The 26575-nt window shown below is 34.7% G+C and overlaps 1 protein-coding gene and 1 non-coding gene across 3 annotated transcripts in view; both read right to left on the bottom strand.

The window, feature by feature from the left end:
• Positions 1–26575, bottom strand: part of LOC135683697 (bridge-like lipid transfer protein family member 2) — a 54737-nt gene that overhangs the window by 10514 nt on the left and 17648 nt on the right. For both annotated transcript variants that reach the window (XM_065199028.2, XM_065199030.2), the window contains 39 exons: positions 26243–26346; positions 25627–25691; positions 24999–25156; positions 24461–24642; positions 24007–24031; positions 23345–23507; positions 21129–21321; positions 20589–20663; positions 19717–19838; positions 19184–19282; positions 18583–18691; positions 18198–18315; positions 17692–17803; positions 17009–17097; positions 16368–16437; positions 15528–15626; positions 14745–14804; positions 14559–14646; positions 14374–14444; positions 13996–14135; positions 12809–12881; positions 12289–12385; positions 11886–11984; positions 11282–11353; positions 10559–10614; positions 10050–10188; positions 9427–9523; positions 8998–9085; positions 8418–8498; positions 8232–8303; positions 7686–7780; positions 6714–7046; positions 6001–6142; positions 5053–5250; positions 4442–4511; positions 3960–4135; positions 3109–3399; positions 2249–2338; positions 568–731 (listed from right to left, as the gene is read on the bottom strand). In XM_065199028.2, coding sequence (XP_065055100.2) covers positions 568–731; positions 2249–2338; positions 3109–3399; positions 3960–4135; positions 4442–4511; positions 5053–5250; positions 6001–6142; positions 6714–7046; positions 7686–7780; positions 8232–8303; positions 8418–8498; positions 8998–9085; positions 9427–9523; positions 10050–10188; positions 10559–10614; positions 11282–11353; positions 11886–11984; positions 12289–12385; positions 12809–12881; positions 13996–14135; positions 14374–14444; positions 14559–14646; positions 14745–14804; positions 15528–15626; positions 16368–16437; positions 17009–17097; positions 17692–17803; positions 18198–18315; positions 18583–18691; positions 19184–19282; positions 19717–19838; positions 20589–20663; positions 21129–21321; positions 23345–23507; positions 24007–24031; positions 24461–24642; positions 24999–25156; positions 25627–25691; positions 26243–26346 — 4575 coding nt within the window. The remainder of the gene's footprint in view (positions 1–567; positions 732–2248; positions 2339–3108; positions 3400–3959; positions 4136–4441; positions 4512–5052; positions 5251–6000; positions 6143–6713; positions 7047–7685; positions 7781–8231; positions 8304–8417; positions 8499–8997; positions 9086–9426; positions 9524–10049; positions 10189–10558; positions 10615–11281; positions 11354–11885; positions 11985–12288; positions 12386–12808; positions 12882–13995; positions 14136–14373; positions 14445–14558; positions 14647–14744; positions 14805–15527; positions 15627–16367; positions 16438–17008; positions 17098–17691; positions 17804–18197; positions 18316–18582; positions 18692–19183; positions 19283–19716; positions 19839–20588; positions 20664–21128; positions 21322–23344; positions 23508–24006; positions 24032–24460; positions 24643–24998; positions 25157–25626; positions 25692–26242; positions 26347–26575) is intronic.
• Trnav-aac (transfer RNA valine (anticodon AAC)) lies at positions 23075–23147 on the bottom strand. The gene has a single exon. It is a non-coding gene; the product is annotated as a tRNA-Val (tRNA).

Here is a 26575-nt window from a genome sequence, read left to right as displayed (position 1 = left end):
TTAGAGCTCTAGGCAGCTACACTTGCAATTTTCCTTCGTTTTATTGTAGAAATAGAAATAATTCAGCTTTTTGATAAGTCTATAAAGAGCTACTAATTATTATTATTATTATTATTATTATTATTATTATTAATACTTTGATTTAAAGTTGGCTGTACAGAATAGCTAAATATAAAAGGTAATTAAGGCCAACTATTTACAAAAGGTGTATACAAAGGAAATACACAATAATTACAAAAAACCTAAACCATATATAAAAGTTTTGCAAATCCTACAGTTGCAATGTTTGCATTTTGTTGTCTAAAGATGTTTTTTAAAGACAGTCAAAGAGACTGAAGTTTCCACTTCTATAAGTAATTTTGCCCATATTCTTTGACTCATGAACCTTACGGTATCTGTACCATAGCATGTGGTTCTCACTTTTGGTAGGTTTAAATTGCTCGAGCTTCTTATTTGATACGGCATTGCCTTTTCCTCAAATATTTCCATTATAAATGAGGGAAACTGATACGTCAGTCGACAAATGAACATGTTTAGCTAGATAATTAGCGACCAATGGGAACAAACCTGACAGAATCTTGCAGTTCCTGGATCTCTCCCTTTGTGTCCTCCCCGGTTGACAGCTGCATTCGAAATTTCATTCTTTCAAAACGATCTTGCTTTTCTCTTTTCTTAGGTTCAGTATAAAGCAATAAAGTTTGGCAAATTTCCAACAGCATTGCAAACTGATTCTGGAGAAGGAAGTAACAAAAACCATGTTGACATTCATGACACACAGAAAATAGCAGTAATCCAATGGAATTTATTTCAAGGGACTCTTTAGAAAATATAACTTGAAAATTTTTGGGGATCTTTGCCTAGAAGAAGCAATGAATGATGTCAAAGATGAGGGGAAAAGAAAGCTGAAATTTAGAGAAAAAATGAGAAAAAAGAAAGAGAAAATAAAAAGTAAAACAGAGAGAAATTGAAAGTCGGAATAAAAGACAAAATTGAAAACAGAAAAATTTGAGCACGATAGAGAAGAACAAAAAAGAAAAAAGAAAGACGATGGAGAGAACAAAAGAAAGGAAATGATTACTTTGTTTAAAATCGCGAAATTCAATCCCATTTTTCGGCGCAACAAAACAAAATACATTAGACATAGGTAAGGTTAGAGGTATATAACATAAAAACAGAAGAAAAAGGGACCAAATAAGCGTTTGGTACCGCAGGACTTGAAAATAGCACGGAAAAGCGGAAACATGTCATACTAAGCTACTTTTGGTCCACCACTCGCCAGATAATGAACGTCGGATAATGTCCAAAAGTAAGTAGACAATCTATATACAGATATGGATCTAAAGTAACGTGAGGGGAAGAATAGCGACTTTGAATGGTTCTTTGTTTCTGACCAATCGCAGCGGTTAATCTCTTAACTATTTAAAGAGGCCGAGAGAGAAAATGAACTCTTTCTGTCTACAAAAGTCGGGATCCTTTGTTGCAGAGAAATTTCAAAATCTTAAATGAAAAGACGACATTGCTTGCCCAATGATCTTAAAATTTTCGTCACATTGTCTTGGCGTACTCTGGAATTCTTAAGTAAATGCTGACCTATAGCCGAATCAATATTTATTTGGACGTTTTTTACAAAAACGTCGCGTCTTATTGGAACCAGTTTTGCCTGATTCTTGCGAGAACATGCTGTTTTATTCTATCGATTACTCGCTGGCTAGTAATCGATATTCTAGTATTCTATCGATTACATCGGTCCGAATATTCATAAATAGCTAAACATTTCTGATGGGTTGGAACGCAATCCTTTTAAATCGATGGGAGCATGACCTTGGTGCTATGGACCACAAAAGGCTTCACAGTTGAAAAGCAATTGGTAATGGCCTTTTTGATTTGATTTGATTTGATTTGATTCGGATTTTAATGAAACGTTGCCAATCAAGGGCATATTTTAACTAGACAGGACATTTTTCAAGACCAAACTTTTCCCTGCAGAAAAATTAGCGAATTTTTGCTTAAAACATGTCAAAATGACATCTTGGGGGAAGCCATTATCCACAAGAATTTCCTTGATTTTTGCTAAGATCTGGGCCCAGTTTAGTTTTTGAACAAATCAGTTTGTTTTCTTTAAACACTGGTAAGAAAATTTGATTTTGCACCAAAACGTCTTTCACGTGGATGAGCGGAAAAATACATGGAAGTGATCGCAATCAAGACATTTCTTCATTTAAATATTAAAAAATGAAAGTAAGCTCACCGGGCTGGTAGATATCTCCAATGACGGGTGTCGAATAAGCAATGTATTTGCCAAATTTGACGACGCACTGTAAGAAGCCGAGCCAGATGTCTAGGTTGAATATATCATTGTGTAAGCATTGTGTAAGCATTGTATAGCTGAAAGAATTTACTCACTAGGATAATTTGTGACTGAGTAGGGAATTGAAGCAAATAATTAGAAAATCCAAGGAGTGTGCGAAACTACACTATTTTTTATGAGGAAATTGTTTATAAAAATATTCAGTCTCAGATTCATCAGATTTTTAAGAGTATTATAAGATTATTGCTCAGCCTAAGCTAGCATCTTTGTATCTCATTTCCAGACGTTGCATGTTTTGCGATGTTCATAAAAGGGAATCGCAGAACTGACAAATCCCGTTTTTTGAAAAGCGTGGTTTTTATTAAAGAGCAAGGGATGTTCTTAAGACTATATCAGATTTGAAAAAGGAAATAATACTTTAAGAATATATTCAGGCTCGAAACGAAAATTTCTTGAAAATATCGAGGCTCCAATAAATTAATAGTATTCTTATAAAAAAGGTCTTATAAAATATATTCTAACTATTAAAACTGAAACCCTGAAAGCGGTCTCTAGCCAGAGCTTTCAAGCAAAAGGGTTAAAAAAGGTAAAGAGTGGAGACAACCGATATTCAAGAATGGTTTCATGGTCTGGAAATAATCGTAATATCGATTCTGAAACGTTTAAGCTGCCTGTCAATACTTGCTGTGTTTATTTGATAGAACAGAGAGCAAGGATAGGAGGAAAGGAGGATAGGCAACGTAATTGATCTCCTGCTATCGTTGCCTTTTCTTTATTCACAAACGCAATTGATGACTTACTGTATCCTGAGTTGGCTCGAATTCCTCTGCAAATGGGTCTAGCTCAGGGTCAAGACTGACATACTTAAACTGGCAATGACACGGGGACACTATTCGCTGCACTTCGGTGGTAACGCCGCCAAATGACACATTAACGATACTGCCTGCAAAGTTGCTGGATTTCATGAAAGAAGCAACGTTAGATTGATTTTCAGAGTCGCTTTTGCCTGGCATACCACTTATCACTGAAGCATTTATCCATGGAATAGAGCTGGAAGACAGGTCACTCAGGTCTTTAGATGTTGCAAAATACTGAAAAGAAAAAGAATTTGCGATCGATTTAGTCAGTTAGGTTATTAGGACAATATTCATAGCTACAGAATCAGATTCTTAACCTGAGACTTACATTGCTTATTTTGCCGAACCAAAATCATGGCAGCTTATAAACCAAATAAATCGAGACTGAGCAGCTCGAAGGATATTTATGAAATGAATAAAAACATGAATTAATAAGATGCTAAAAATTTAATCAGTTTATCAAAACCTTGTTAATTTCGGTTGATGATATCACATGAAGTGAAAAAAGAAAAAGACCTAATAAATAAAAGTAATTAATGATTGCACCTGACGAAAAATCTTGTAGTACCACCGTATGGTTTCAAAGTATCTTCCAGCAAGCTATTGTTATATCAAATTGATAGCGTTATTTCGCAGCCTTTTAGTTGAATCCTTCAATTACCAAGACCCAATAAGCAGGCCTGTTGCATAAACAAAATTTTCAAAGTATAATTTTGCTTAATACACAATTTAACAGAAAAATACTTCGAGCACATTCAAATTTAAAGCGGATGATGCACGTTAAGATCACCTACCTGTAGATTGTTTAACTTGCCAGCCCACGTGACCTTATTCAGTTTCATGATGCCGTCATTGCATGCCGCAACAGGCCTGTGCAACCTCTTCATGATATCCGCATTTGCAGCAGTGATCAGGAGTGCTCCTTTGCTCTCACTGCCTTTCATCATTACTTGAGAGTTTACCAATTCAACTACAGAAAAACAGCGAGAAAGTAATAGGTTTGTCAATGGATATTTTCTAACCTCAATTCATACCATCACAACGGCAAGCGAGCACATAGCTAGTTAGTCACAAAAAGGTTTGGTTTGTCCAGGATGGAGTGCTTCCACAAATTTTTGAAGAAAAGTCCGCGAAACACAGCATCACTAGCAAGAAATCACTGTTATGCTGAAATGTCACGTTATGATAGCCATTTCCTAATACATTTAGTAGCTAGCCTTAATTTGACTTTGTTTTAGAAAACAAACAAAAGAGTTAGAACATGAACGGAACTTACTGTGCAAGTTAAGTTGTATGATATCATCTTCTTCTGCACTCTTCGCTTGCCCCTCTGCTTCGTTTTCTCCCTACAACAGAAAACTTAAGACCTGAAACGAAGGGAAACGCCAAATACATCAAGTACAGAAACGTGGCCATCCATCACAGCTCAGACAACACTGACCTCGCAAGGATGAAGACCAGATTGATTCATTTAAAATCCTGCCATTATCTTTGGCAACTCAGACATGAAAGTTCAAAAATCTCTTTACATAATTTTTTCCAATCACATGCATATATTTCTCTATTCCAATAAAACTGCAGTCATCCTTTAGATTGTGCAAGGACGCCAATAAATTTTATAAAATCTGTTGAAAATTCGAGAAAAACTAGCCAACAGGCATTTGGCCAATCCATCGGCAGGGATTTGATCGTGAAAATTGCGAAAAACTAAGATTAGAAAGTCAAATATTGTGGGCTGGAGATATTGCTAGACAACAATTTACGTCAAGGGATATGCAAAAAACATTATAAGCTCAGATACAGAAGTTTTTCCATACAGAAATCGTGCCAGGTTTTCTTCATTTGCCATCTTTCGCAAAAAAGTTTTCAATCACAAAAATTACCAACCTCTTCAACCTGTGCTAAAAATTTGGATTCTTGCTCTGAAACTAACTGCTGCAAGAGGCGATTATCATGCTCAACCATTCCTTTGTGATTAGCAGCTGATAAATCGATAAAGCTGTTGGCATGCTGTCTTCTGAAGTCTTGTGATTTCGCATCTTTGGAAGGCTTCATTGCATCAGAGGACAGGACACGTTTAAGCATCTAAAAGTGAAAAATCAAATGTATTTCACCACTGCATCAATGATATACATTTTATCAACATACTTCATGTATATTGTCAAGAAAGCAAGTTCAACCATTAAAGATGTGGCTAAATGGGAAGGGAAGACAACGTGCAATGCAATTCCTTCCATGGCACACGAGGACTCTCTTCATTCATTCAGTCAAAAGAAACTTTAAACGAAAAAACTTAGCTGATTCAAAGCTACTTTGTTGAAATTTGGGAATATCTTCAGTCGATAAATTCTATAGTCTATGAGTATAAACTTAATAGTTAATATGGATATGTTTCTCGATAACAACTCTCGGGGTATCTCTGTATGATTTTGATAAAAAGGCCAGTCTCTATTTGCTCAGCAACTAAAGACAAATGTGTCAGGTTTATTTAACATAAGCAATCAACATAAGCCATACATATTCGGCTGTTTTTGCTAGAGCAAGGAGACGTAAATCAGTAGCTTTTCCTTTCTTTCAAAGCATGTACAAGGCGTCCAGTTTCATCTAGCTCTTTGGCCAGACTCTCATTTACAGTATATGGATAAATTTTCAAACAATAGTGTTGAAAATATCAAGGAAAAGTTTTGCGGATAAATCGATTCTTCGAGGTAATCACAGAGGTCATTCCGCTAGAAAAAAAAAAGAAGTTCGTATGTCACGAACTATGCAGTAGGTCAATAGGCAGAAATTAGCAAGCAGGCGGTAGGTCAGTAGGCGAAAGTGAACAGCTCTTACCTGCACGTTTTCATATGCCTCAAACAGCTCGAATGTAATCTTTCTGTTAAAAGCTGTCCATGCTCCTTTGAAATCATTCAGTTCCACTTTGTGGGTGAATGAAGACATATCGGAGCCTGGAGACTGACGGTTGTATTCAACTCTGGATAGAAGCATAACAACTATAGGCAAAATGAGCTTTTCGATGATAAAATATGCCATGATAAAATATCGCTTATAGGGGTGTTCTATTGTTGATTATAAGCTGGTCAGAATTTCTATCTGTAATAAATGACAAAAAGCTACTCCACGGTTCACTAGCTTCGTCAACTGGCTGCTAAGATTGAAAGTAATCTTAGGACATTATGTGAAACTTAGCCAAATTCGATGCTGTTATCCCAGAGAGGAACATTTTTCCTTTTTCTATCCAAAATTATTCTTAATTTACACATTTTATGTTGCTTTCTTGGGTATTTCTTGCGTTATTTATTTCCATTGAGTGTAATTTTCGAGACATAAAATTTTAGCATGAAATTTGAAAAGAGCTAGAATGATCCAAACCTATTTAGAATGAACTTAGAGGACCTCAGACATAACATATCTACTAGCTCCTATGTTTCATAGAGCTGTTTTTGGGAATAAATATATCGTTTGGATATTCTCTCGGTCTAAAATAGGAGCCAGCGAAGAACTGGGGAAAATGGATTTTCAAATATAAAATCAAAACACTTTACCGCTTTACACTAAAAAGGAAATATGTTTTTGGATGTTTTTCTATGTTGATGATCTCATCCTCGATTTCCCCAAACACCAAGTCCTCTGTTTCAGGTAAATTGCTGATCAGGTCAGTTGAGACTTTATCGAGCTCACTATGCAAACCACGTATTATCCAATTTGCAATTGGCCTTCGGGTTAGATGCATGTCGTCAAGGACCTCTTGAACATCAACTTGATAGTTGGCGCCAAAACTCCCTGATGACACATTCATTTCAAAGCCAGCTTCTTGTGTGAAGGATCCAAAGTAATTGATACGCAAGCGATTGAAACAAAAATCAAAGTTGAGGAACCTGCAACAAATGATAGGATTGCATTATTTGCTCTCAAGCAGGGGTCAAAAATTGTCTTAAACAAGCACAAATTCAATAAAACATTCGCAATGTGACGCAGTACCCTTGCTTTAGGATTATCTAAAAATAGAGGTCCCAACAAAAATGTATATTTTGAGACAAAATTAACAAATGATTTAACATATCAGCAAACGGAAAGAAGCTTTTGGCTAAAAGAGATGTTCGCGCAAATATGAACCAGTTTCTTGGACTTTCGATCTATTTACGAAATAGATCAGTTACACTTAAAAGGATCTTCTGAACAGGAAAAACATAATTGGGACTACAGTATATCCTCTATCGATTGACGAAGAATTTAAGGTCGTATCTTATGTAAATAGGAAGAGCCCTCCATTAACGGTCAGTGTTAGTGTACAATTTATAACATCCTTCCTGAACCCTTATCACTTCCCAATTTTTTCGACAAGCTATTGAAAATTTAAGAAAGAGATTGAAGTTTCACAAGCTCATATAAAGTATTCATTTACACTGGAATGAAAACAAACCACATTGTCGATACTGAAGTCAGTTCAGTCTTGAAAGCTGGCAAGGATGAAGTACTATAAAAGTTATTCAAAAGTATATCGACAAAGGGCTTACTTATAGTGTCTTCCTAAAGTTGGCTTCCTTGGTTTGATGTTACCAAAATGTGATCCTCTTTTTATTGGCCTTGACACGTTGTTTAAAACAACAGCCTACAAAATGAAGTCTTAAATGTTCAATCTAGTTTCATTTTATATTTTTACAAAACAGTTCGTTTCTTTAATTTATTGTTTTTTTAGACGGGCGCCATTGCTGCGAAACACGTTTTCATACTGCAATAAAGACAGCACTACAAAAAGCACAAATTCAAACAAAATTTCACTCAGTGTTCAGAAAGATCAAATAAGTAGATAAAGACAATCAAAAAGATGTAAACTGGTAGTGAACTGCAATAGTATCCTCTAATCTTTTTATAAAGTAAATGACAATTTTTATATAAAATTTCACAGAACGAAAAAATGAAAGATCAGACAATTTACACTCCAAGCTTACTTTAAAATTCTGCTTCGGCATTTTATTTGACCGTTTTTTTCTCGTCCAAAGGTTTATCTATGTTAAAGGACTGACTGTAGAACAAACAGAAATATTAGAAAGTAAACATACCTGGTACTTCTGGAACCACCGCAAAGTGCTTGCATACAAAAATATAGTTGGTGGAGTGGCTTTCATCTCCTCCTAGTGAAAAAACATGAAATTTCAGAAGTAGAACAATCATGCTAAATTAGCTACCATAAAAATTTTCATGGTCAATCGGACAAATTGGTCAATACAACTGGCCACAAAACATACCTTAGACATTGTCTTCCCAGTTTCAAAACCAATACACATGTTCAGGTTCTCAGATCTAAATTCTCTGTACGAATCGTGATTCTACGAAATACAATTAATTAAATCTGTTTAACAAGCAAGCGGACATCAAAACTAAATAAAGATTACACTTGCCATCAGATTACGTTCCTAGGGTGGGCTTTATCAATGAAAAACCCTGAAAAATCTCTACACTTTTTAAAATACAAAAATCACACATGAAGACTAAAAGAATATAAAAACTTCTTTTTAAGAAACAGTTTAGAGGATCATGTTACTCATAAATAACAAAACACACAGAATACAAGATAAAGGCTCCTGCAGGATCAGATTGGGGACCCTTTAGCCTTTATTATACGGGGGCCCCCCTTTTCAAACCAACTACTTATGTACTTTCTAAGAATGCCTACACAATTAAAATTAAAAGGATTCGATTTCATGTTTATGCTCAATTAATCACAACAGGACAAAGCAAACGGCGAGGATCTATGTACTTTTCAAAACTGTGCTAGACAAAACTTACACGTTCTAGAAACAAATTATAAAATTCGACAGCCCTAACCTCAATGTCCTCAACCTTGTTAGGGTTACAGGGAACAGCTCGATGATGGTCGTTAGGATCACCCTTACACAGCCATTCCAAATCAAATCTGCGGAAGATAAAAGAAGAAACCGTTTTAATTTGCTTATGCTAAGTCAAGATAAAGTTGAGCAGTCCCTGTTCTGTTCCATTAACAACGTAGCAATACTCTTTCCACACAGTTTCCTGTTGCGAAAAAAATATTGTCTCATCTTTAGAGTTGTCGTTCTATATTTTATAATGAAATTAAGGCAAAAGAACCCCGTTTAGGAAATATAGTACATAGGAGCCTGATTCATTAACTTATTCATAGAGCCGTTACTAAGAAGCAATTTTAGATGTCAGTCTAAATAAATGGATATCTTCTTTAAATTTCTAGCAGCAGTTCGCTACTAAGTGAAAGTGTCTTACCGCATTTTAAATTTTGGGAAATGTAGAACACGACTGTCATCGTACTTTGAAGCAGTTCTTATGTGCAGGTCAAAATCACCCTCAATGACAACGCAAGCTGTGAAATTAAACCAAGACAACTATCAAGCAATTACATCCCGCTTAAATACGAAATATTTGAAAGAACAAAGGCCAACGGCTTTGGGAAGAGGAGGGGCCCCTTTCCTTTCCAATGTATTTAAAAAAAATCTATTTAGCCCTATTAGACTACCAAGGAGCATTGCTAAAGAGAATCCGGTTCAGTAAGATCCAAAATAGCACACAGGTAGCTGTGACAAAATGTTTTTAAGGATTCGAAACTCCCTTTATTACTACTCATTGTTAAATTATCTAAATAAGCCATCATTAGCAACCATATCGTTTTCTTGACAATGCAGTTATGTTCTCAATAGGTAGCCCTAAGGTAGACTGCTGTGAAGGTAGACTTTCTCTTCAAAATATGCAACGCCACTGTAACTAATGGCAATAAAACTGGAAGAAAAATTCCAATCAAAAACAGCATTGCAACAGTTGCTCAGAAAAATCTGCTGTATTTCTAGTTACTCAGTAAATATTTTTGTACTTTAAATACTAACATCACATACCGTTAGTCCAATCAAGTTCAAAATTTTCCCAAACTATAACCATTTTCTCCGTTGTATTATTAGGATCACGTGACGCACTTAAAACAATGCTTACTGACTGGGCATTTAGATTAAGTCGACCATGCAAGAGAAGGCGGATCTGTTAAAAGAAAAAGATACTAAGCAAGTGGCATTTGGAATTTATTTCAATCTTGAAACAGAAGGCATTTATTCACAACAATTTGTATTTGCCTCAGACGAGTATTTGTAAAACAAGTGTTTTACTGACAATGTATACAAAGTTCAGGATAAGAACAAAAAAATGCTGATCTTTCCTCATACAGCTTTTTTATTACTTCCTGGATGACTTTCTACAAACTGTATTTTTTTAGCCAATATTAAAATTGCTTTTATAGTGTTGTCTTTTAAAAGAAGGTCTACTGAGAATCAGCCACTTCGGACAAAGGATTACTTATTTTAAAATTATGTTTGAGCCTGAAGATAAATAAACTGAAAAAATGAAAGCGAACCTTATCCCAAAATGGAAGTGGTTTGCTTGGGTCAATACTAGGTTTTGATAGCAGATCTGTAAAAAAAAGAATTTATATATCAATCGACAGAAGAGAAAGACAGAAAAAGTACAACTGCAGAGAAAAAACATTTCACCATTGCTTTGAAGAGATCAGCGCAATAAACAGAAACAACTTGGGAAAAACGAAGAGTGACACGGTTTTCAAACGGTCGCCGTAAAGACAGCCATGAATATTAAGTAACAACCGTTTTGTTACGTATTAGGTATTTCCAAAAGTGAAGGCAGGTACATTTTCTTCACCTTCAAAACCAAATACTTTGATCTGAAGGAGGGCAAGTGTAGCTGGCTACCTGCCCATAAAAGGGGACCATAATCCTCTCTTTTGCCCTTTTCCAGTGGTTACCACGGACCTTATTGGAAATATTTTGGATCAATTTCTGTCTCTGTAGATATACAATACTGGAATTGTCGCTACCATATTCACGGTATTCACATTTGCATATATTGATGTCTATTTTCATATTTTCTATTATATATTTATGTTTCTTCATTAACAGAGAATGAAAAGTTCATGTTTTGCCAGAAAACCTGTTTATGTTTTGCCCTATCTAATTTGCTTAAAATATTCAAGAAAATGACTGTTATTAGCACAGATTGAGCAATGTTAGCATGATACCTATTTTAAATAATACAGTTTACTTGGCTTTAAGGTTAAACGTACCGAGACCAAGTGCTACTGATGCCCAGGCAGGTTCAAAATTGATACCCCAACCAACTTCGAAGAAATCCATATCTAAAAAACAGGTAGGGAATAAATAGACAAGCAAAAAGATTAAAAAAATAAAAAATATTACAAAAGAAACACACCGATTCCGAAGCAATGGAAAAAAGTGTAGGTAAATAACGAAAAATTATAATATCAGGCTTCGTACTAGGGTTAGAAAACACTGGTTTACACAATAAATCATTCATCATGTCATAGTTCCATTTTCTCAAAGTCGATCCTGCAATAGCAGGTCCCGATACCTCCAGGGACATGGCAAACAAGTAACACCCACATTGAGAGTAGTTTAACAGTTGTCTGTTGACAGCGTGGAACTCAGAGCAGCAACTTAGAACAGTCTTGTTTTATGCGCCCAAGATACACAGAGGTATATTTGGAAATAATATTACAGTGAATTATTTTGGAGATTAAAAAAGTATATATAAACACGTACAGCAGTATTTTTCCATTAAAAATCATCACGTACAGTCTATTGTTGATAACATGTTACTCACAAACCATAAACATATTATTTGATAAAGAGATAAAGTTAGCCACTTACTCCAGTTGAAGTCATGGTAAAACTTTAAGGCAGGCATATTTTTCTTCACGGTCAAATCACCCCATGGTTCATCAATGTTGACTACAGCATCTCTTGTTGCTTTAATGCAAGAAAACAAGACATTGCAAATAACACAACACATCTCAAGTACAGATAAATATTCAGTTAAACAATACAACATTTCTTGTCTATATCAAACTGAGATATCAATGCCTTTGCTCCCTCCAATACCAAAAAGTTATAGTGGACACATTCTTATTGAAACTGGAACCAAAAAGTTATAGTGGACACATAATTTATAACGCAACTGGAACCATCTGCTAGGAGTCACTAAATAAATCCTACTAGCAGATATATTTTCAAAACACAGCTAAATGCCAGATAGAAGCAAAGATGAACATACACAAGGCAGAGCCGGTCTGTTCCGCACCAACTAACTTCCCGCTGATTCTAAAATTTTGTATTGAAATAAGTGGCGTCTGGTACGTTCTGACTGTCATCTGTGGAAGAAAGAACTGACACTATGGTCACCATTCTCTTATATCAAATTACAGGGAACCAAGAAAGGGCTATGCATTATACATCCGACTTATACAAAGAAATATTTCTGTTCATGAAGCCTTGAAAAAATACTTGCGTGTGTCATTTCTTTTAATTCAAACCTCTGATCAAAATATACTATCATCTAATCTTTGTATCTTGCAAAACAACATTTTATTTCTATTTCCCTTAACCCTCCTCAGAAATAAGCCATAGATTTTTCAACTAGATTTTTTCATCGATTTATTGGTCTCTTAACACTAGTCTGGTTAGCACAAAGAATATATTTAGAGACATACAAAATGTAAACCCTGCCATAAAAGGTACTGAGAACTATTATAAAACATTACGCAGCTGTATCTTACGATATCTAATAGACTTACGGTCATGTATCTGAGTTGCCCTTCAACTGCTCTACACCACAAAGTACTAAATTCAATATCATCTGGCAATGGGCTGCAAAGATTTAAAAGTTTATGGTCAGCCTAGGACCCCGAAGGGCGATTTGTCAATCATGAAAATACTACCAGCAAGATGTTGCAATGGTATACAAAACATTTGTTAAACAAATAGCTCCATAATAAAACACGGAGAGACAGGAAAAAAGCTGATACTTAAGGAAACGGTCTACAAAAAGGCTATGCAGGTCTCACAAATGCTTGAGTTGCTTATCCACGCATCCAAACATTGACTAAGATAATCAACAATTAGAAACGCTTCAGTTGCGAAAGACTTGATATCTCAAATCAATCATTTTTTTAAGAACACAGAGGCTACGAACACAGTCAAACTCGCTTTAGTTGGATCATCTCAGACTAGACAAAATAGCCCCGAAAATGCGAAGTCCGACTAACATATATAAGTTTGACACTGAACCAAATCAGTATTAAAAAACTTCAGCATAAATCATCATCTGAGCAGCGTTAAGCGTATCATCAATGCCTGCACGGTATCTAGAAATATCTGCTTCTCAAGAAGGCAATTGAGATGTTATTCAATAAGAGTCTCTTAAATGTGCATTTGTATAAAATGAAAGAATGTAAAAGAAGTCCGTTTTGTCTAATGCGATGAACATTTACAGAATTTATTTCAAAGGAACTGAACATAAAGTATTTGACTTTCAGGAGTTACAAACGTAAAAAGTCTAAGTATTTGCAAGAGCCACAGGTAGCATTGTTAATCTAGTCTGGGTTTTTAAGATCAATTAATATAAATAAATCTATTATAAATAAAAAGGACCAACTACGATGAAAAACACGAAGAAGATACTGGAAAGAGTAAAAGAAACAATTAATAAATCTTGAGTATAAATCTTTTTTCTAAATTTTTCTTTTCCTCTATAAACTTGTTTCGTTCTTGCCTTTATCATGTAATAGAATTTTTTGAGATCAGAAATAGTTTTTGAAAGTTGAGAAAGGTAATTTATCATGTTTTGAGATGTAGAATCGAGTTTTTTCGGATCTACTTATTCTTATAGCTCTATTCTTTATTTATATTTCTTATTCGCACCTATAAAGCATTATAATTATGCAGAGCTTATAAATTGACAATCATTTGCTTGCATACATACCTCGCATTGTCAATCTTCTTCATATTTTGCAAAACATTATCTTTCCCATGAAAACACTTATCAGCCATAATTTTCAAGTCTAAATCTCTAACTGCGTATTTGAACAAAATACTTCGCTCCTCATTGTCTTGATAAATGGCCTAAAAGTAAACAAATAATCAGTCGTGATCAGTGAGTGTCGTCCAAAGGTTTTTCCCCCGTCAAGCAATTACTTTTCGATATAGTTATAAATAAAACAATTCGATTTTAAAAAGGTATAACTGAACGTCTTATTCTCTCGGAATCATGATGAAAATGCATCGGAATATTTAATTAAATGAAAAAAAGATGATGCGAAAGAATAGTGACACCAATGAAGCATTTGATAAGAGTAGTTACCTTCGATCTTTTTATGTAAATTTGCGAATTCTTCGCTGCGAGGCTGTTCATTATTTCTTCCATTTTGTTACCTTGAATGTTAAAGTTGCAACGGTATTTCATAAAGTATAGGCATCCGGTTATTTTAACAAAAATAAAAATGCGTTTTAACAGCTGACTTAGGGAGAGTAGGACGAAGCACTTACTTGAAACGAAAGCACCTTGAATGTCTTTCAATCGCTCTTTTAATTTTTTCTCTCGCTCCTGGCACTCTTCCATCTCGTCCATTCGGAGCTAGAAAAGAGAAAGAATTCATGACGTAGCGAGGCAATATAGAAATTCTACAACATAAATGCCTCTACGTAACTGTACAAAATAATGCCTGTACATACCAAATAATTTTGCTCTAGCCTGACTTCAAATGGATCGTCTTCCAACTCGAATGTTAGTATCTGTGGCAAGCAAAAATATATGTTGTTAGGCAATGGCAAAAAATATGTTACAAAGCCTCATATAACCGTTTCCCCTCGACCTATGCCCCACACAAGAAATTGAACTCTCTAAGATTACTACATCTTTATGACCTAAAAAATTTTCAGCTTTTTCATAAAAACGGCGCATGATAAAGAAAAGTTGTCACGAGCTCTATATACTCTTAAAACATTTTAAATTATAAATCTCAATCTTAAAGCAAACAGCTGTAAACATAAGTTGAAAAAAATTGAATAATAATTGGTTTAAAAAATATAAGTCTTGTTTCATTAGCATTATCAAATTCTCAATTATACCATTTTTGTAAATTGTCCAAGCTAGATAAATCCATATTTTTCTAGGCTCGTGTTTATTACAGTATCATCATTTATACAACTGCAGTTAAAAATAACATTGAATTGAATCGACATCTTAAAGGAAAAGAGTCGGCGTGAATAGCACATACTAGATCTATAACAAACATAACTGCGTTAGCGACGTATGTATCATTGCAATGTGTTTAGGGACGTCACGTGACGATAAGCGCGCGCAAAAAAGTAAGATGGCTACTAGCTAGATCGTTCCATGCTCGAGATATACGTCCGCTACAAAGGCACTATAATAACCAAAATATAACTTCGCAAATAACATTTGATTAAATTGATGAAATATTTTCTAAATAATGGTAGCAAAACAACACATACCGAACAAGATATGCGAAGATCTGGGGGTAGAGGTTCTTGGTAACCTGGTGCTTTTGGTTTCTTGTGAAGAACTTTCAGCATTTTGAACACGTTGAGTAGCTAGAGCAAAACAGAGCAGTACAAATTGTTAACTAACATTTCAATCAAAGCTATCGCCGTTGCCAAAAATTATATCAAACACTATTCAAAGAGCAACATAACCATCAGATTGACTGCAGAGTACACGATAAAACGAATGGCTACACGTCAAAATGATGGTAAGAGTTTCTTTATGAAATGAAAAATTGGTTGACATTCTGACTGACAATCGTCTAACGGGCATTGATTGAACTGACAGGCACGTTCACCTTGGAGACCAAGAGGCCATCGACTAATAAAAGTCAACCCGGGCTGAGTATCATCGCACGTTGACATTTATTTAGTGTTCAAGGTATTCAGCCCAAGACGAGTTGCAGCCATGCTAATTTTCGGTCCCAGAGCTTTTTGCTTCTCTTTTTTAAATCAGCGCAAATCCCTCATCGTATCCCAGTTGGAAGCAAATTAAAATTTTCCATTCACATGAGAAAGCAAGTTGGAGTCACTCCAAATTGATATCTTCTCGTGTGAAAGGTAATCCGAAAAAGAAAGAATATCTAACTTTTGTTTCGAAATTCGGCCGAGGGTGAAACTTTTTTCGGCATGTAACTTAGCCTGGGTTGACTGTCCTCGTGTTACGGGTCCCCTCACTAGAAAGCTGACAGGAATGCTTGATTGGTTTAAAGCTTCGAATACTTGAACAATGCATATTAATTTGATGCCCGGTAAACAAAGATTTCTAAGATTAAAAATTGAATAACTTACTTTTTCCAAAGAAGTAGCAAAGTCAAACTTATATGGAAATGTCATACGGCAGGCCTCCATGACAAGCAAGCTGCAAGTTCAAAAATGAAAACATATATCTATAAATCATAAACTCTTAACATGCTCTTCAACCGATGCCATGTACCCAACGCACAAGCATTTCTGATAAAACGTGAAATGGTATTATTTTCTCAGTTTGCATTCCATTTTGGCCACTGTGGAGCATTCGATTGTCGTGACAAGCATTTCCTTATTCTATCATATATTAAAAACTTTATTTTAAATTCAAGAAAATTTAGTTGAGACACCCAAGACTTCTGGTAAGCATTTCTGCTGATAATTTTAGATAAAGTTAACTTTTTTACAGAGATTGAATAAAACGAGGGGTGTATCACTTTTCCCAGACAGCGTACAAGATGTTTTCGGCAAAATTTTTAAGATTTTCAGCCGATTTTTCCAAAAAAGGGGATTATTGCCAAAGGCGTACGAGAATTTCGTGGACTAATATGCCCCTGGGAATAATATACTATCTTCTCTTTTCATCGCTTGAAATGATAACGATTTAAGTGATGACAATAGCAAATAAAAAGAATTTAAATTTTCAGCAAGTTAAACAAACAAATATTGCTAAAAAAACTCACAAGGCCCTGTCATTCTTCGCTGATATCTCAGAAAATTTTGATCGACTCTCTTGTAAATCCTCACTTTCAATTTTACCCAGTTCAATTTCCTGTCATAAGAAAACAAATCTTAATGCTAAAAAGACAGAGTGAAATAACGTGACGAATATGATGTGAAAAACGTGACACCGAAGGATTTCCCTTGCTTCTTTTTTTCTGAACTGTCAATTCCGTTATATTTCCGGCTCTACATGAATTCTTCCTTCTTAAAAAATTGCAGCAAATGATATTTCGATCTAAGAGGGCCAAAAACAGCTATTCTGAAAAATTTCGAAATAACATGAAGCAGTAGACACATTTTGATGCATCCTCCATTCCAAGTGTCCTAGAAATTGTGCATCAGGAAAACAATGCCAACAAATATGATCACAATTAACTTAGTGAAGCATATTTTTGGACCTCTACTCACTCCTTTGTGATGTCTACCCGGCAATCCTTGCAAGCTAAAACTTCTACTTAATCTTAATACTGCTGAAATTATAGGCTGAGTTGGTGCAAGCTATAATCTAAAATCGACGTCAAATACATAAAAAGTGGCATGGTGATTTGCTACAATGGAGGCCAGTCTAGGAAGAGGCCACAAGTCACTCAGCATCCCTCAAGGCTCTTAACGACAAAAATAACCTCAACGATCTTAAACTTGCCTGAAATTTAAAAATTGGGTTTTCGTCAAACAAAACGCTGACATCGGAAGCTTTGACAGATTGTTCATTTGCGTTATACTGCAAGGAGAGATTCTCCATCTTTAATCCAAAGCTGAAAATCAAAATCAGTAGATGAAAAAGCAAACAGCAAATTTAGCAATGCATTGAAGAAGAACTAACTTAGAAAATGACTCATAATAATTTCGTTGCATGTAGTACGTTAAGAAATGTCCGTTATATATATTAGATCAGTTATTTCATAGAATTAAACACGACTTATGCCAAAATTGCCTAACATTTTGCGATCGATATAATAGTCTTAAAAATATAATTCTCGCATTTTTGTGTTAGTGTTAATGCAAAAAAGCGGTATGAGAAGACAGCAAAACAAACATGAAAAATCACATCAGAAAATATTATATAGAATGGTACTTTATATCTTTATATTCAATATAAACGCCTTGCCAGTTTCTAGTGAACTGTGGTAAAACTTGATGCAACTAAACCTGTTTTCATTTGAAGTCGCCATTTTCATGCATGCAGAAATTATATCAATTTTAACATCCATTTGATTTTTGCTCGATTTTTCGACATTGGGCGACCCACTTCCATTTGACAAAGACCCTAGAAATCAGAAAATTCATAGTACAGGTGACTTGAATTTTAAAAAAATTACACTTTCTGTCAATTTATAGTATTAACTAATATACGTAAAACAAAGGAAAGTCCAGTTAAAAACAAATGCTGGTTAAACCTGTAAGTCTAGAGTTGTAGAATATATCATGTCTTTGAATTAATCGTAAAATATGACAGCAAGGCAGTAATTTATAAAATAGAATGCCCAGGATGGAGACCTGACAACAGGGCCAACAGAGCGGCCAAGAATCTCACCTGCAAGAAGCGATTTAGCTTCGATCAAGTTGTTGATTTGTTCATGGATAACCATATGCTTTGCTGTATCCCAGTCAAAAAGGCAGTCCTGGATGCTGACAGTCAAACTCTGAAATAAAAGGAATTATTTCATAAATTCATCAAGAGAAACAAAATTGGTAGATAATACAAATTAATGAAGAAATCAAAAATAAACCAAGAATTGTTACTTCAGCTTGTTAAACCATTGCTAAATATGCTTAAAGGCATTGAGTCATGATAAATAGACTGGGTATACCCTAAGTGCCAAAATCCGCTGAGTCATGATTTCTATGACTGCGATGCTATTGGTTGACCTTGAAGTGGTCACATGAACTCAACTCGTACTGATTAACATAACAGTTTCCATCAATAGCAAGTTGTCAACAACGGATGCCAATATCACATGAAACAGCAGCGATCACGCCGAAACCAAATGACCCCCTATAGAGAAAGCCTATTTATCATGACTCGATGCCTTTAAAGGAAAAGAAGTTGCAAAAATTGGCTCATAGTGAGCGAAGAACTTGTCCTTGAAGAGCAAAAGAGTATTTTATGAAATACAGTTCCCGGTATAAGTTACCTTTGGCTGTTTCTTTCGAAAGAAGCAGGTAGCAACAGATGGAAAATACAAGATACATTCATCTACAGTGCTTGAATCACGACATTTGTGGGGTTGATTCTACAAGGAATAAAAATTAAGAACTAAAATTCTGGTCATGCAGCAGCTATTCGATTGTTTTGCTTAAGATTTAACTAAATACAAAACCAAATAAGATAGAAGGACAAAAATTCGATGCACTCTTGATACTATTAATAGTGGTGCTAAGTAATATTAATTTCAAACATAAATGCATAAATGTTTCAGATAAACAAACGTCTGCATTTCATGAATATCTTTTAAATTCTTATCACGAAAGGAAAAAGTAATAGAGAAAAGGTTGGTATTTTAATGATATTTTTAGGAGTCGAGAGAGGCTGGTATCTTTACACGACAGCCTGGCTTGAACTATAGCTACAACTTTGTCCAATACTAACAGAGGTATAATTAAAGTTTCATTTTTAACATTATAGAAAACCTTTGCCAATTTTACAGTTGACATCAGGTCGTTATACCTGCGCTATGTCCAGCAATCTGCACAGCCTTAGCTCATTCACTTCCCATAATATCGGTTCATCTTTCGACCCCGTAGTTATATCCGCACCATCAATTTTAATAACCAGCGAATTCGCACCATCTGCACAAAAACACAATGAAGATGGCTTCAGTTAGTGAAAGGAAAAGAAGCTGAACGTAAAGAATAAAAGGCAATATCTGAATAAGGGAAATCAAAGGGAATCGTGACATTGGATAAAGAGCAAAGGTTTACAGTTTTCTTACCGAAACAAACAAGACCATTGGAAAATAATATTGCATTATATTCTCATTTTTATCTATAAGACAGAAGGGTGGACACAGGGTGCAACGGTTTATTAATGCTACAGCAAAAATCAGAACTCGCCGTTTGTAAAGAGTTTCTAAATGTCACTGCATTCAATATTTTGGTTGCTATGAATAAAATTTTAGCATTTTATTTCACAGCAGTTGATAATAGAGTTTTGAAGTCGATTGTATAGAATTTGTGAAACGGATGAAGAATTGTGTGGTTATGCGGTTAAAGTTTAGGCAAACCGGTTAATGACATCGATGGAAAATCAGGAAATTTTGGATTTGTACAAACTTGGAAAACTCAACTGCTTCTTATTACTTTTAATCATTTCCAAAACTAATATCGACAAGAACACCGGGTAACGATACCAACTGGTGAACGAGTGTGCAATTTGATTGGTGCATTATTATGGATGAGAACATGAAACTCAAAATTTCTGTCATTTAGATTTTCCAAGAATTGCGATTTCACTGTTTCGAAAGTTCGGAATTACTTCTTTCTGAATTTTTTCAAAATTTAGTCAAATGTTGCCTCGAAATGCTAAAAGGTAAAATTTACTTGATCGTTCTCCCAACAAGAACAAATTGACACTCGTTATTCGCACATCAACGTCAACGTGTATCTTGACCTTTTCTAGAACAACAAAACACAAATGATCAGTCAAAATGCACTTTACAACAAATTTTTCCATATTAAAATAAATCAAATGTACTTAAATATAGTATAGAGAAATAAACGTTTGATAGGTATCACGTCCATAATACTGGAATAAAAGCTAGCATTCTACCGGCTTCGGTTGAAATTTAAGGAGGCAAAATTATTCTTTTTGTCCTTAGAAAGAAATCAAATAATTGCTTCGTTTTAGTCACGACGATGCATATAAATTTTCAAAAAATTCTTTGGTTTGTGTATCAATTTGTACGAAAAACGAGTCTCCGTTCAAACGCATTACTTACCGTGAATGTACTACTTACCGTGAAAGTTATCTAAGGGAACCAAGAAATTACTAATTTATGTTACTCAATGACAGTAAAAAAATCCAGCGAATTATGTGACTTAGATAAAGAAAATCCTTGTATATAAAATAAGGGAACATACCTCTCGGTTCACTTGGCTTTTGAGCGTAAACTGCTGAACTCCTTCGAAGTTTCAAACCTTCAATGAATAAAATTATATCTTTTGCTGCAGCGACAACTGGCAATGACAGCTCACTGGCGACATTGGCAATCTGACAGGATGCTTTTAGAATCACTGGCATTGAACAATCTATCAGGATTTGCTCAGACGAGACCTTGAAGACGCAATGGATAGAATCTTATATTAGGATACACTGACAGAAAATTGGTCACATTGACGTAGGTGGTTTAGATAAAGAGAACTCGATTTAGCCAAGATTCACGTCCCACGAATCACATGGGCAGAGACGGGCGGTAGCAAGATAAAATAAGGAACTATCATTTTATCTTGGTGGTAGTAATTTCATAATCTTTGATTTAAAAATACTCAAATGACTATTACTTTTTGAATAGTTCCCAATATTCAGTGATACTGAAAACCATTTGCTTGAAAGTTTTTGGAGACAAAATATATTCGACATGCTATGCTAACAAATATGAATTTGATACTCAAGACTTCGAGAAACTATAAGAAAAATCATGCAAGTTATAGTAATTTTAATCTCGGTGGGTTCAGACCATCGGTTTCAGACTTATGAGTTCTAACATTATCTCTGAAAAAGGGATATCAAAATATCAAAATCCCAATATTCAGTGATACTGAAAACCATTTGCTTGAAAGTTTTTGGAGACAAAATATATTCGACATGCTATGCTAACAAATATGAATTTGATACTCAAGACTTCGAGAAACTATAAGAAAAATCATGCAAGTTATAGTGATTTTAATCTCGGTGGGTTCAGACCATCGGTTTCAGACTTATGAGTTCTAACATTATCTCTGAAAAAGGGATATCAAAATGTTCCTCGTCTAGGACAAAACATAACAAAATAATTTACCAATGGCTAATATTGTGGTAAATCAAGACAATCAGAATAAAAGCAATTTGATTGCAGAAACAAAAAATGTAAACTTGTTTCAAAATAGAAACAAATTTCAAACTAACAATGGTTTTTTTGTTGTTCTTGTCATTTTACACACAGCAATAAGAAAATATTTCATGTTATTCATCATATATAAAAACAACAATAGATAGTCTTAAAAGAATATCATAAAAATGAAGCAAAATGTAATAAATCCATAAAATGAGCCACGACAGGTGCTGTAGCCTGCCTAATCGAATGAGAAACGGTGCATCACTACATCCGGGTATATTGATACTTAAAGTGGGCCAGGCACATTTGACTACAGGCTTGTCTCAAATAGCAATGAGTTAGTCAATGGAGAATTTTCATTCTAAGAAACTAGATATCTTGAAACATCGAAACACAATTGGTAACAAAAAATTATAAATCAAAAGTAAGATTTCTTCAACTGGGTTAAAACATCATTTTTTACTTTATTAATATCTTGCTCTCATCGTAAAGTGCGAAATTAATATTTCAAATGGGATTGCCTCTGAGGAGAGAAGGCGTACTGAATCTCTGTATTTTTTATTAATTCGGGACCAAAAATTGCCTTGTTGTTTTGAAGCTGAGTATTTGAACCAATAGAAAACGCAGATCGCCACCAAAAAACCCTCGCAGACCAAAATCCAAAGTATGTTATCTTTTTCAAAGAAACATAAACAAAATGGACTCTTTTTCTGAGCCTAGTACTAAATTTTATTGAATATTTAGGCATCCTGGTACTAGTTTCTTATAAACCAGTTTCATATAAAGACGTGAATGAATTATTTCTCATATTCTGATAAAAAGATCATAAGAGATTGATTCAAGCTAAAAAATTCATGGTAGCTAGAAATTCATGATTCACCATCCTAGGTAGTGAACTGAGAAAAAAACATGTTTCACAGCGAGCTGGCTAAATATTGCTTGCTTAACGTATAAAAAACCAATGGAACTCAAAATACCAAAGAGGAAAAAGAGTGATTCCGCCCGGGCTCGAACCGGGGACCTTGCGCGTGTTAGGCGCACGTGATAACCGCTACACTACGGAATCGTTACTACCAATTGGAAAAAAGAATAAGTCATCCACAATTACACTGATCAGTGGTTACCTACGTGCCTGAAAGTGTAAGAGGCTGTATTAGCAAACTTTTTAGCCAACAACAAGCCTTACACTGTACAGGCAGATGCTGCCCAAGAGTTGTTTTCTTATTCTGACAGAAAAGAGCTTAAAACTAAATAAATGTTTACCTCTAAAGTTGCTTTCCCAAGTTCAAATCCTCTCCCCCATACATGAACTTCAGATGACGGTAGAATTGCTGGTTTGTCAGGTCCGTCTACACAAGTCCGGAATTTTTGACTTGATTCAAGTTGACAAACGTAAGAATACAAATTACTCAACCCAATGTTCGACCTGTTAAGGACGAAATGAAACAATTTATAACATTGACATTCTGTTTTATAACCACATGTATCTGGGAAAGAGACAAGGGGGCAATTATCTACTTACAACGATGATAATTGAATAAAAAATAGGCAGAAGTGACGGTTTAAAGTTTAGAAGGAAGTATATGATGAAGCTGTCTTGTCACAACCTAAGGACTCAAAAAGCTGCTTCATGCAATCTTGCGAAGGGCAAATCTTATTAACTTAGACCAATCGTCATTGGTTTATGTCTTTTGTAACGGATTTCAGTTATCTTTTGCCAGATGTCTGAGAATTGACTAGGCTGTTGGTGATATAAATTAAAAAAGACATTGAAACTTTTGTAGCAAATAAGACTAATAAAATCAGTCATAGCAGAAAATTAAATTAACATAATATAACAGGTAATATAAAGAGTTGAAAGAAGCAAATTGTTGTATAAAATGAAGTATTGAAATTCGCTTCTTGAAGTTCCCAGCAAAACTTACCTTAGCGAAAAATTGTTTTTCCCATCTACAAAAAAGAGCAGAGGAAGCCTTTTTACTAAGAAATAAGTGTTGATTAAGAATCAGTCATACAAATGATATGGACTCATTGTTTGAATCTGGTTATAATTCAAAGACAGATTTTGCGACACCGTAGAAGATTGCCTTGATCCCTTAATGATTGTGGCTGAGACATGATGCCTTACTCTAAAGCTTATTTTTACTTTAAATATTTTTAGAATTTTATCATACTAACAGTATATTACATGCTAGTCGAATAATCCTTTAAACAGTTTAACTTCAAAGAAATTAATAGTTAGAGAGCGGCAATTGGCAGAACAAAAATTTTAAAATTTTTTGTCAGCACTCCTCTTGCATGTTCAAAATGACTAAACCCCTGTATACACAGCAGTTTAATCTTAAAACTATTAAATAAAATGACAGAATTTAAAGTCACCTTGCTTCTCAAAAGCAATATTCAACTCGAATTCTCCAAGATATGTGTTTAAAATTGGGTAGCTTTGGCCTGTTTCTTTTGCAGTGGCCATGATGTCGCAAGAGCAATTCCGAACAACAGTTTTCACAGACCAATTCAGTGTCTTTAAAAACTTGATAATATTGCTCTCTTTCTTCCTTTTCCTGTCAAAATAAAAGGCATTCAGGTATTAAATAATTCACAAAATGGCAATGTTTGAATTCAAATTGCAAGAAAATACGGTTTCCGGAATAAGAATTTCCATCCCAGTAAAGTTCAAATAACAGTCCGTATACACCTTGGAGTGCAACATATCTGAATAAAGACCAACGAGGGTATTTGACATTTGAATGGAGACATTTTCAACAGTTAACACACTAGGTTGATACCAAGGTGAATACCCAGGGCTTCTCAGAACTTTTCTCCTTCAGACAGAACTTTTATATATAAAAAGTAGAAGAAACTGTTACAAACTGGGAGTAGATTTCGAATTCGATATTAATTTACAAGTGTTAGCTACCTTGGAACAGGGGTGCCGTGACCAATATCTTCTGTTTCAGGGGTACATTTTCGTTTTTCTGCTATCCAAAAATTGAGTTCCTCCTCAATCAGACTGGCGTGAAATGTATCAAAATTAGCATTGATAGTTCCATGTGACAAATCAGTACCGGTGGTCAACTGCAAAAAGAGAGACAAAGTATTTGTTTCAAAAAATAGTGTATTTAATGCCAGAGATGAGTAAAGTAAGTTTTTGTTTATAATAGTATGGCATTAAGCTGCAAGCAGAGTCAAATGCAGTTTACAGAACATTTACAAAAAAGAAACGCTTCTCTTTTGATATTCCAAAAACATCATAACAAAGCAAAAAGTTTTGAAGGTGATATAATCATCCGAATAGCTAAAGATTCATAAGCAAGAAATAAAGGGCATTATTTTAGATAAAAAGATTAAAGTCTCTGCTATATTAGGCTTTGAAACAGATTTACAATTTAAAAACATTTAGGCAAAGATCTTATACAGAAAAATTCAAAAGTACAAATCTAAACGACCTCTATATTAATACAATACTGTAAACAACTCGGACAAATCTCTTATTTGAAGAATTTTAGCCTTTCGCTGAGGATTTGACAAACTAGACATTTAATTACCTTCACACTGCATTCAATTTGTTTGTTCAGTAAAAGCTTGTTGCGAGAGGTATTAAGCACGAGACCTAAGTAATATTAAAAATAACATTATAATTTTTGTAAATAAGTCTGATTAGCAACTGGGAATAACTTAATCCCTCTCTTAAGTAAGATGAACTTTTGGCAAAGAAATAAAACTACATATGACGTCAACAACTTTGTGTAGCCAAATAGTATGTTATTGTCAAATTGCAGGAAGTTACGTCATACATATGAAAGGCAGTAATGAAAGAAGAACCTTAATTCTTATCGCAAAGCATAGTTGTCTACAAGTTTTTAAAACCAGGCAGGCAACAGAAACTTATAAAGGTGTGCTGAAGTAACAAAAACACAAAATGAATAAAAACTTGGTGGTATATAAAAGAAGAAACTTTCAGAAAATTTGCATCTGGACTTTTCCTTATCAAGGGTGATTAGCTTTAACCCGACTAATCAGCCTCATTCTGAAAACATTTCTTAGAGGAAAAATGCAAACAAGGTGTGTGGCGTAGGTGCGGCAGATAGAATCCCACCTCACGGTCGTCGGGTTGAATACATAAATACATAAACGTTGGAATACATAAACAAAAACACGAACCGGTCAAGTCAAGAGAAAGGCCATATGAAGTTGTTTCCCCATCTCCAGCATCATCAAGAAACTGTTTCAATGCAAGCTCGCAATGCCAACTGAGACAGATTTCTCTTTAGAATAAATACAACATTTACAAATTCAGCAAAACAATACATGAGGAAAGCACTTAGAAACGTTTTGCTAGAAGAAATCACATATTCGCAAAAGTTAGATTTGAAAAGCAAAAACTTTATCATTGTTACATACCCTGCAGAAATTTATTGGCATTCCTTAGAATAATATTATGAACAATTTTTTTGCGGTACAGAATTGGAAAATTGCTTTGAAAAAAGCAAACAC

Source organism: Rhopilema esculentum, chromosome 7 (genome assembly GCF_057945365.1).
Source record: "Rhopilema esculentum isolate cy_ngs chromosome 7, ASM5794536v1, whole genome shotgun sequence".
NCBI classification, from domain to species: domain Eukaryota; kingdom Metazoa; phylum Cnidaria; class Scyphozoa; order Rhizostomeae; family Rhizostomatidae; genus Rhopilema; species Rhopilema esculentum.
The sequence above is the reverse complement of the archived record's forward strand: the minus strand, read 5'-3'. Positions and strand labels throughout refer to the sequence as shown.